The sequence below is a fragment of the Festucalex cinctus genome, chromosome 6 (assembly GCF_051991245.1).
Source record: "Festucalex cinctus isolate MCC-2025b chromosome 6, RoL_Fcin_1.0, whole genome shotgun sequence".
NCBI lineage: Eukaryota > Metazoa > Chordata > Actinopteri > Syngnathiformes > Syngnathidae > Festucalex > Festucalex cinctus.
Genome location: NC_135416.1, coordinates 11737993 through 11748894, shown reverse-complemented (window position 1 = coordinate 11748894; position 10902 = coordinate 11737993). Strand labels below are relative to the sequence as shown.

Sequence of the window (10902 nt, the reverse complement as noted above, 5' to 3'; positions counted from 1 at the left end):
AAAAGACCTCATAATAGCCTGGTATAAACCGGATGAACAATAAAAGGGATGTGGAATATTTTTGGCTAATAAAATCACATAATAGCAAGTTCAAAGTATATCAGCACATTAGCTTGTGCTTTCAAAACAATCACAACCATACAAATAGATTTTTTTGACAGTCAAGCACTTTTATATTCACTGCATTTGCCCATAAATGCCATAGTTTAAAGAAGCCATTCATATTCGCAGTCTACAGGTGAAGTACAAGTGTTTGTAATTTAATTGTCACAGATAAGTTGAGGTTTCACCTCAATGTTGCACTCATGCACTCCGTCTAATACGGAATGAACACCATTATATCTTTTGGCTGGTATGCTTACTCTAAAATGTACCGGTGGTTGTCAGTGCTTATGTTGGCGTGAGTTTGTCTACTAAACCAATAAATCCTCCTCCACTTAACCTTCTGATTACGTGGCATACAGTACATAGTCAGATACGTCCTCAGATAAGACATATTGCATGTCTAATGTAAACAGCAAAACTATTAATAAATATATTTTTTAAATGTGTCAAAATATTTAATAGATTTCTGTGACATAAAATAAATTAAAATGCTAAATCGTTTTTCATACATACATTCAGTTTTTTTCTACCCACCCATTACAAAATGCATTAAAAATACATGTCATCCACTTTAGACATGGGTAGTACAATAGTTCACATACAGTAAGATGACTTATGAGGCTGACGTGATCAATTCACACTTTTTACAATTCCGTGTGCTGACTGAATAAAGTTTGTCTTTTAGCAGACCACACCTTAACAAAATAAGCAATCCATAAAACCAAGAGATTAAAAAGCACACATTATCCTGCACACAGAAGAAATGTAGATAGCTAATTTGGCACCACCAGTAAAGGAAGTAAAAAAAAACGAATTGTATTATAGACTCCTGTCCAATCAAAAGTAAACATTACTTTTGCCACAATCACGTCGGCTGATATGAGTGAACCTCGTCACAAAAAGAAATACAAGGTTGTTCTCTAGGGAAGTTCAAGTTTGAACAATACAGCTTGGCAGTTTTGACCCTTTTTGGGTTTGTTCTTAGCTGACCTTAGATCTTTGCTGACAGGAAGGGAGAAAAGAAGAAATCAAACGCAAAATTCAAAGCTCGCATTGTCGTGCGTCTCCAGTCCCTCTCGATCTTTACCTGCCGGCCCCCAGGCAACAGTGGGGAAACACAGTCCAGACAGTTGATGGCCTTCAACTCCAATGCTGGAGCTTTGGTTCCGAGACGGCCCTCCAGCTTGGTGCAGAACTCCACCATATTGCCTGGTTCCAGGTTGAGCAGGACGTGTCGGAACTCATGGCTGGCCATCAGCACGATATCCCTGCCTTGGTCATCCGCCTCTGCGCTTTCATTCCTGACCATCCCTACGGTCACTTGAAACCGGAAGCTGTCGAAGCGCTTGACGTGACAGGTGTGTTTGGATAAAGCCTTGATCTGACACATCTCTTCCTCTTCCTGCATCCGTAGCAGCGAGGGCAACGAGAACTGACCTGTCGGGGTCGTCGCATTCTTTGGCTCGCATTTAGGGTATGTCTCACCATAGAGGCATCGCAGCCAGTCCCCAAGAAACACTGGCAACATGTTAATGACAGACTGCGCTCCATTCTCCGTCTCAGCCACAGTGACGTGCCGAAAGCGGCCTGTCCAGGTGACCCTGTGCCCCTGCAGGTGGCCGCAGAAGATCTGTGTCTTAGCCATACCTTTAGATTGCCAGGCAGGAGGTCCGCACACCTGACTGTACTGGTCCCAAGTCAAGGTGGAGTTGTAGACTTTCTGACCTTCTGCGTGATTCACATAGATCGAGAAGAGCAGGATCACCATGGAAATGCAAAGTAGGATGACCTTAACGGGGCCCCGGTGCGTCACTGTGCGGAAAACACCCAGAATAGACGTGCTGAAGCGCGTCCAGAGCCGGAGGATGACGGGGATGGCGCACACGACTAAAGTAACGATCATCTTGGTGAGCTCCAGCTCCAGGAACCACTTGAAGAGCTGGATTAAGAGCATGATGGCAAGGCCCACCGCCAGAACAGGCAGAGCAAACAGGAAGAGGAAATAGGCCACACAGGTGCGGATTATGCCCACTGCCGTGGAATTCTGGAGGAGCACCACTGAGAATTCGCACCACATGAAACACACCAGGTAGGGCACCAGGATGCAGTACGTCCCCCGAAAGCCACGCTTTCTGGCCATGCTAGTCATAGGGAGAAGGGAGAAAACAAATTAATAAATAGCTCAAATGTAACCATTAGTGCCCAAAAAGGAAATACATTTAAATGGGAAGTCAACCCCAAAAGTTCTTTCTTTGACAATAATATGCTCTATGCAGCCCCACTAGTCTAAATATGGCATTCTCGTTAATATTCTGTTAGTGGAATATGAGTTATGAAGCAGAAAAATCCAGTCCTGTTTATCCATCTCAGGGGGCGGCCATTTTGACACTTCCTTTTGACAGCAGATGACATAAATATTGCCCAGGGCTCAGGTAACAACTAGGGGTGTTAAAAAAAATCGATTCGGCGATATATCGCGATACTACATCGCGCGATTCTCGAATCGATTCAATAATAGGCAAAACCGATTTTTTTTTTTTTTTTTTTTTTTTTTTTTTTTTTTTTTTTTAGGATTCACACCTTAAGCATGGAAGAATGTTATATGAACGGAACATTAAGCCTTAATATTTTATTTTAATGCTGTTTAAACATGAAACAGATTACAACCTCTATAAGACTGAAATTTCAGATAAATAAATAATACATTTTCATATAAATCTTACACTCTACAAGCTTACTGATTAGTATTTTCTAAATTTGAATGAAAAAAAATCGCAACAATCGACTTATAAATTCGTATCGGGATTAATCGGTATCGAATCGAATCGTGACCTGTGAATCGTGATACGAATCGAATCGTCAGGTACGAGGCAATTCACACCCCTAGTAACAACCAATTACAGCTCAGCTTCAGAAAATAGGTGAGCTGTGATTGGTTGTTGCCTGAGCCCTGAGCAACTGTGATGTCATCTTCAGTCGACAGCAAGTGGCAAAACAGCCGACCCCTGAGATGGATAAAAACGGAAATATTTATGGTTGACTTCCATTTTAACAATTATTTCGAAGTACAGAAGCCCCATGGCATTCACTGGTTTGCTCACCTGAAGAAGAGGTAAAAGAGGTAAACATAGAGCAAGCAGGGAATACTGAGCTGCAGCACGACTGACTCCCCGAGAGGCAGAGTTGCAAAGGTGCGTCCCAATATGCCAAGCATTGTCATGTTTTCAGGCAGGAGCTGAGTCAAGCCACAAAGAGATGATGCAACCTGAAATAATACACATTTTTTTTTAAAGGTGACTATAAACAATTAAAACAAACAAACAAACAAAACTCAAGTGGGTCACATTGACTTGTTAAATTGTAATGAAATTCATTACAAAAAATATCATTAAAATTATCTCTTTGACTGCCAGAGACATTTAATAATGATTAGTAAAATTCCGATGATTGGAATGCGATCTTTCATTTCGTAGCCACTTTGTATATGTAGTAAAGGCAAACAATATTCTTTTTGCCTTGAAAGATGAGTTAAAATGCTCAAAAGCGGCTGGCACTGTGGATTTTTTTTGTTTTGTTTTTACGTGTGGCAGTCAAGGACTTTTAAGAATAAATTATTACAATAAATTATTTTACATACCAATTTTAACTTTCTAGGGAGAAATTTATGTCTGTGAAACATAAAAGTTGATATCAGATAATTTTGGTCATTTACTTTTTTCAACAACAACCCAAATGCGTCACTTTGGTACAGATAATTTCTGACCATGCTCATTTTATTTTTTTGTTGGTGAGCTGAGTTAACTAGCTTGCCTTATTATGTGGGGCACGACAATATGTTTCTTTAAAAGTACAGTGTGTTCAATTTTTTTGATTTTTCAATGTTCATTCATTTTACAAAGCCACTATTAATTTAAACAACATGCAAAAAAATATTCTATCACATTGACATACTTTTTTTGTTTTTTTTTTAAATATATAATCGTAGGTCTAGTAATTGCTAATGACATGACATTTGTCGCGCTTCACCTTATTGGAAGCGGACATATTTCGCCATATTTCTTCTACGGATACCTGAAGGAGACAAACTTAGCAAATCTAGTAATTGACTGTAAGCTTGCAAAGTGTGGTCTGTCTGAGGCACCGCAGTCGAGTGCATTTAAAATGCTCGTTGTTAGGTTGGATTCTATTAAATCACAACTAGATGGCAAACATTTCTACACACTGTCTCTTTACGAATCATTGCAGTTGAAACTCCAACAGAATGGTTGCATGAGCTTGTAAACTATGGTTCAGCTCAGCTATTATGATACCTTAACATCTGCAAAGTTAAGGTTGTTAAAAGTGTACTGTTTTCTTTTGTCACGTTAAACATATCTTAGTAGGGATTTAATATAGGGGTGGGATTTAATAGGTTTTCTTATTGCCACACCCTTTTTTGAGCAGTATAAATATTATTTTGTTATTGCAAGTGTACATTTTTGTTTATTAACTCATTTGCTCCAAAAGACGTATTTATACGTTTTTTGTTTTTTTTTTGGTTGTTTTTTTTCTTAATGCTAGAGCATACAGAAGGCTTTGATGCAGCCTCTGAACTGAAGAAAACACTTGAAGCAATGGTAGTTATCAGTAAAACGGCCATCAGGTGGCAGCAGAGTATAAGAGCTCAACCATGTTGGAAAGAAGTATTTTTCCCACTTTTTTAAAATATATTTGTCATAAAACTTAGGTATATTCTAATGCTAATTGCTCTCAAACGGAAACCGATAGAAATCGACTTTTTTTTTCCCCCCCAATGAAAAAAAGAGATGCTAATCTTTATTTCGTATTCGGTATATTCTGCGGGCCCTGCAAAAGCAGTCAAAATCCATTAAAGGGGGTTGCTTCACTGAAAATGGCTGGGAGTGAATGAGTTAATGCATTTTCACTATTATTTGGCATTTTGTTTTATTTTTGGAAATAAAATGGCGTGCGACCACTCTCACCTCTATGACCATTGCTTGTCGTGCATATGTCGCAGCCAAGGGACTGAGGCTCTGGTAGCTGACGGCTGTGAAGAAGATGGCCACCGTCGAGAGCTCCGAACAGGGGATCCAGCCCTTGTCGGCCACAGGGAACGAGAATATGACGAAGAAGACGGAGAATATAAAGTAGATGTATGGCTCCAGGTTATTCCAACCAAAGTCGGTCTCTGCCTGCTCAACATCCAGACCGGGTTCAAAGCGGGTAAGCAGAGACGTCAGAGTTCGAAAGTTCTCCCAGGTCTGGAAAAGCAAGCGCAATTAATAAAGACGACTTTCCCAGAGATAAGATAATTTCACGATTCATTCAATAAGAACTCACCTTACTACTCTGAACAACACGCAGTGTGCAAATAATCATGGAGATGAAGGAGAGATAGAAGACCAATAGCGGGATGACAAAGGCAAACAAATCAACGGTGAGGTTACTGATGATGAAGAAGAAGATAAGCGTGTTGACATGCTGCGTAGGGATGATGGTGCTCAGCCATTGGAGGCCGGCCCGCGATGCCCAGTCCACCAGGTGCTCCTTCACCTCCATCGCAGAATCAACTGGATAGCGCAGCATCTGGGGGAACAAGAGACAACACCTGAAAAAGGAATCCCAACAATCAACATGAATGATCATTGCAAAGCGGATACCATTAAGCGTGATTTCATATCCATTGCTTTTTTAATGGCGTCAGTCTGCTTCGTGTCCAGCATCATCCCACTTCTGCCAAAACTCCAAGACCTGCTGGGGCTTTTCTTGCCTTCTGAGGAGGTCAGCTCTTCCTTGCATAAATCAAAACACAGATACATTTCACACATTTTATTCAATTGCCGTTTCTGAGCTGATTTTCTTTTCTTTTTTTCTTTTACCTCCACGCCATCAGGGTTTTCTGTCTTAGGCGATGAGGGAACTATACCTTGAGCGTAACTTTTAGTCATCTCAACAAAGTCGTCCAAGTCCACCAGCTGATTGGCTGAGGAGACAAAACGTGCTGTAGTCTATAAATGAGAGTAGCTTATAGCAACCAATTCGCTAGAAAGATCGAAGGACACTCACTCTCACTGCTGACCATGTTTTCCAGTATTTTCTGAGTCTCGTCCGAGGTGGGGCCAGATGTCCTTTTTGTAGTGTCCCCTAACATTCACGGACAATTAAAAAAAATGATTTGCAAGCATGACCCTACTCAATATTAAGTATCAAAGAAAACAAACTATAATACTGTCATACTATAACCTGTATTCACTTGACATACAGTGCTCATTCAGTGTTCATACTCGTTTTGTGTTTTGTATTAAATTGTGAAATATGTGCACAACAGTGATAATTACAATATCGTCACTAGTGCAGTCAAAGTTAAAGCATGAACTAATGAATTAATCACAAAAACATATCACATTAATACTGTATTAACACAGATGAATCACATTATTAAATTTTGACCGCAGATGATCCTTGAGCTTGAAGGTGGATGGTTACGTTAAAGGTAGCACTGGTTGTGTTTTGAGCAATAAACATATCTACAAGTATTAATGTAAAGCATTTAATAAATGTTTGCGTATGACATTCAAAATATTTGTTCATGTCAAACTACTGGGGTCAGGTTTTTCCATTTTATATTATGCAAGTAATTAACTTATTAGAGAAAGAGGATGAGCGTGTGCAGTGGATGAAATTTTTTGATGACGCCCTCATGACATTAAATGTCAAATTAACACATAACAGGTACTCTTTAAATTTGGCGGGCAAAAAATGATAAAAAGCCTTTTTAATTAAGCGATTAATCGTGATTAATCAAAAACTTTAAGATGTGACTTATCCGATTAAAGAATGTAATCATTTGACAGCTCTAATCGTCACCCTCTTAAAATGATTGCCTAAATCTTTTTTTTTGCAAAATTATTATTTTTGCCTAAATCATCTCCTCATGATGCAAGTGGTTACATTTTTTTGTGTTTCCTGAAAAATCTGAAAAAATGACTTTGGCTATTATTTTAAGAAGGCGTGACATATAACAATCTATGTCGTCTGTTGGATCGTCGAGGTCGATCTATTATTGTTAGTTCATATTTTGATGAATGATGAAAATAGTGCTTGGTAACTCCGTTTTCTTTGTTTCTGTTTTTTATATTGCACCCGTTTGGTCGTGAAAATGATGCTGGCTTACAGTTTAGTTCAGCTGCCATTCATATTTTATTAGAAGTCACTTTCAGGGACACGTTGTAAATTAAAGCGAATGTGATTTATTATGCATTTCTGTACAGTATTAGTACTACTGCATGTGCATGTGTGGCTCCTACCCAATCCTTTGTTGACCTGGCTGACATTCTCCAGCATCTCAGCCATGGCCACTTTAGACTTCTTCTCTGGATTAAGCTTCCAGTACATCATCATGGCTGCTTTACGCACCGCCCTCTCAAACTTACTCTCTGCCGACAGTTTCCGAACATCTTCCTCATTCTCTTCGGTGATTCCTGTGTGAGGATGCCAGAGACCAAAAAGATCAGAAATGCAAATCCGCCATCCCAGCCCCCCACTACCCACACACACACACACGCACACACACCACCCACAGGCCCACATATGTATTGGCACAATAACCTATTTTACGGATCCAACAGCGCTGCAAGGCTCTTGCTGCAGTCTTTCTTCCCTGCTTTGCCGCTTTTATCAACCAATTAACAGCCAGACGATTGTTTAGATCGCTATCCTCCTCTTCAGCAAGAATCAAGTAGTGTTGAGCCAGCTGATGGGCAGAAGAGATGTAAAGAAGATTAATTCACTGTGTGTACTGTGGCCTAACCTAAATACAAAGAACAATATGACCGTGAGACCGTTGCATGAGCTACAGTGTTCCCTCGTTTTCCGCTGGGGTTAGGTTCCAAAAAATACCCGCAATAAATGAAATCCGCGAAGTAGTTAGCTTTATGTTTTACAATTCTTATAAATGTTTGAAGGCTCTAAAATCCCCTACCACACAATTTAGACACTTTTCTCATTGAGGCATTTACATGTTCTCACATTTCTCTCTTGTTCAAACATTGATAATGTTCAAAACTTCATAAATTTTATAAAATGGGTATATTACTGCAAAAAAAATGCAAAATTGCACTTAAAAAAAAATCCGCGATACAGCGAGACCGCGAAAAGTGAACCGCGTTATAGCGAGGGAAGACTGTATAGCTCATCCAGTTTGATCCAATACATAAAGATAAACATTTTTTTCTTTTTTTTACACTTGGTCCACATACTAGACTTGGACTCTCATTTCCTATCCAGAATGCATGTTGAAGGCAAAGTAAAAACTAATCTAAAAATCCCACATTGAGGTCAATGAATCCTACAGATTAAGCATTTCCTTAGATTTTAGCCCCAGACGTTTCTGTCTGCTAGGGTGGCGGACCCCATAGGAGGGTTTTCGGGTGACTATTTGCTAATATTAACTGACTTTTATGAGGTCTTCTTCTGACACTATTAAATAGGTCTGCTGAGTAATGGGAACACAGACTTCTTGATTAATCTTGTTTTAAATCAGGGGAATCTGTTTCATGAATCAATAACGTGTGAATCATTATGATGGTATCCAATCGCTGTTCACAGGCACACACCCTCTGTGGTTATTTCAGTGCTTGGTATGTCCAAATACATGATACACTCCTTTGCACAAGTACTATACACGCAGGACCCAGGCCTGATGGCTCTTAAGGTCTTGACCCATATTAATATCTCCATTAATTCCCACAGCACCACTGTCCATTAACTGTCGTAATATTTGTAAAAGTAAGTACATTTGCTATCTTTGACTAAAGCCAATTAATATACAGAAATAACACAGCATTTGTGGGTTTTAAACTTGGCGATCTCACATTAGAAGGCAACGTAACATCTTATGTATCATGCTGGGGGCATGGCATCATGTTGCAAGTGGATAAAAATAAACACTCGCTCAGAAGCAGACAGCATGAACCAGCACAAAACAATGCCAAGAGTTCATCTGGAAGCATGTGCCTCCTCTCACCCGAGTCTGAGCTCTGGCATCGCCCGCTTTGGCTTTCTCTTCCATCTCGTCCTTAGATAAGTCTTCCTCTGGTTCCTCATCTGGAGGGGGAAACAATGGTATATTGGTGACTTATTTATCATTAAAGACTTTTTTTTTATAGCTTTCATCAATGCTGGTCCATAGGACAAGCACAAAAAGAAAAACAAGATTACATTTTTAAGACACCAAAAATATTTGTTCTGTATAATTTTAACCCCTATCTTACCTTCTTCATCGGCGTCATCTTCCTCTTCTGCTTTTCGAAGTCTTTCCTGTATTATCACTCGCTGGGCTATAGAGGCAAATGTTCTTTTTGTAGGGATGGAAGATTGGGAAGAATCAGTGGCGGGTGTGGGGTTGCTGCAGTCAGGGCCAGCAGAAGCAGAGGTGGGAAGTGGTGATGATTCAGTTGAAGGCTCAGAGGAAACCTCCGTAGTTTTATTTTTTGGGGCCATCTCAGGAGAGAACAGCCCATCTGAAGAGAGTGTGGACTCCATCAATTTATATGAGTAGTCTGTGAGGGTGAGAGGGTGAAAGACCGAAAGGGAGTGGCAGAGAATTTATTGTAGATAGGAGAAGAAATTTTGGGGTGAGTGGGGAGAGGGCGTCCATTCAAGACAAGGCATGACTTCAGGGTCTTGAAGGTGTCCAGCAAATGTATAAACTCCTCCTTTTGTCTGTCCTACAATGAGAAATGTGGGAGGGAGTCATATAATAACAGCTGTATCTTAAATCAAACAGAATCTGGCTGATAAAGAACAGGATCCATCCATTTAAATCTATGATATGCCTTATTTAAACCAAATTTGACGACTGTATGGCAACGGTATGTCAGTTCATTAATGATGAGATGAACAGTATATGTAAACAAGCACATTATGTCAACCATTCAGTACTGCTCCGTTTTAGCTGACATTGTCTCTCTCATGTGGCAAAATTAGGCAACTCCAAAGCACCTTGCATGATGCACTGCAGTTCTACAATATTGAATAAATATATATATATTTTCATGAAACGGTATACTTTATCATAAATGAATAACTCTGTGACAACGTCAACAAGTGAAAGTCATTGTAAAGGCTAAATGTCTTTTGATACAGCTAGCAATAAGTCTCATGTGTAAGTGTACCTTATGAAGTGGCCGTTGGCTGTACTAGGCAACAATTTGCAGCTGAAATAAGAAAGCCACATGAAGTAATGTAGTAGCTGTTAGTTAGCAGCCGCTTTGAAGGGAGAAACATGTACCGGGAATAGACATTTACATGCAAAAATTCCACAACCATTCTCGTTTATGAACTGGAAACTTACAACTCGACCCAAGCTAAGTAAAAAAAATGCATGCCGACTGACTGAAAGAAATATAACCTCAAGACAGCACAAGCTCGAACAACATAAACCTTACTCGGATATAAAATCACCGGATATCTTCAAAATAAGTTAAGTGTTCTTGCGGGACCAAAGTGGAACTCTGCGGTCAATGGCTCACGCGTCTCAGTGAAACGCTCAAATCCACAAACACCAACTTTACGACACGCCCTATTAAAATAAACTCTTTTTTGATTGGCTAGTAGGGATGACAATCAAACTTCGGCTTCGTCCGATTTGCTAGCTGTCAAAAAACATCTGTGACCTGCTCTGTTAAAGTTACAACTGTAATGTATATGTTTTTTTTAAATATACTGTATAGAAATAGTGTAGGCTATTACTTTTCAATATGTTTTACAGAGTCCATTTGCATGGTTTTACTTAAA

General features: G+C 39.6%; 1 protein-coding gene across 3 annotated transcripts; it reads right to left on the bottom strand.

The window, feature by feature from the left end:
* Positions 1–226: 226 nt before the first annotated feature.
* wfs1a (Wolfram syndrome 1a (wolframin)) lies at positions 227–10695 on the bottom strand. Of its 3 annotated transcripts, none has more exons than XM_077523299.1 (12): positions 10414–10695; positions 10281–10322; positions 9378–9833; positions 9131–9210; positions 7714–7858; positions 7413–7586; positions 6172–6249; positions 5766–6088; positions 5446–5691; positions 5088–5366; positions 3207–3370; positions 227–2246 (listed from the first exon to the last, which is right to left on the bottom strand). In XM_077523299.1, the coding sequence occupies exons 3-12, from the start codon at positions 9646–9648 to the stop codon at positions 1097–1099; spliced, it is 2910 nt and encodes a 969-aa protein (XP_077379425.1). In that variant the 5' UTR covers positions 9649–9833; positions 10281–10322; positions 10414–10695; the 3' UTR covers positions 227–1096. The 3 variants fall into 3 exon arrangements, with proteins under 3 accessions (XP_077379425.1, XP_077379424.1, XP_077379426.1); XM_077523298.1 differs by having other exon boundaries at positions 10554–10695; XM_077523300.1 differs by having other exon boundaries at positions 5766–5897; positions 5985–6088; positions 10281–10694.
* Positions 10696–10902: the final 207 nt, after the last annotated feature.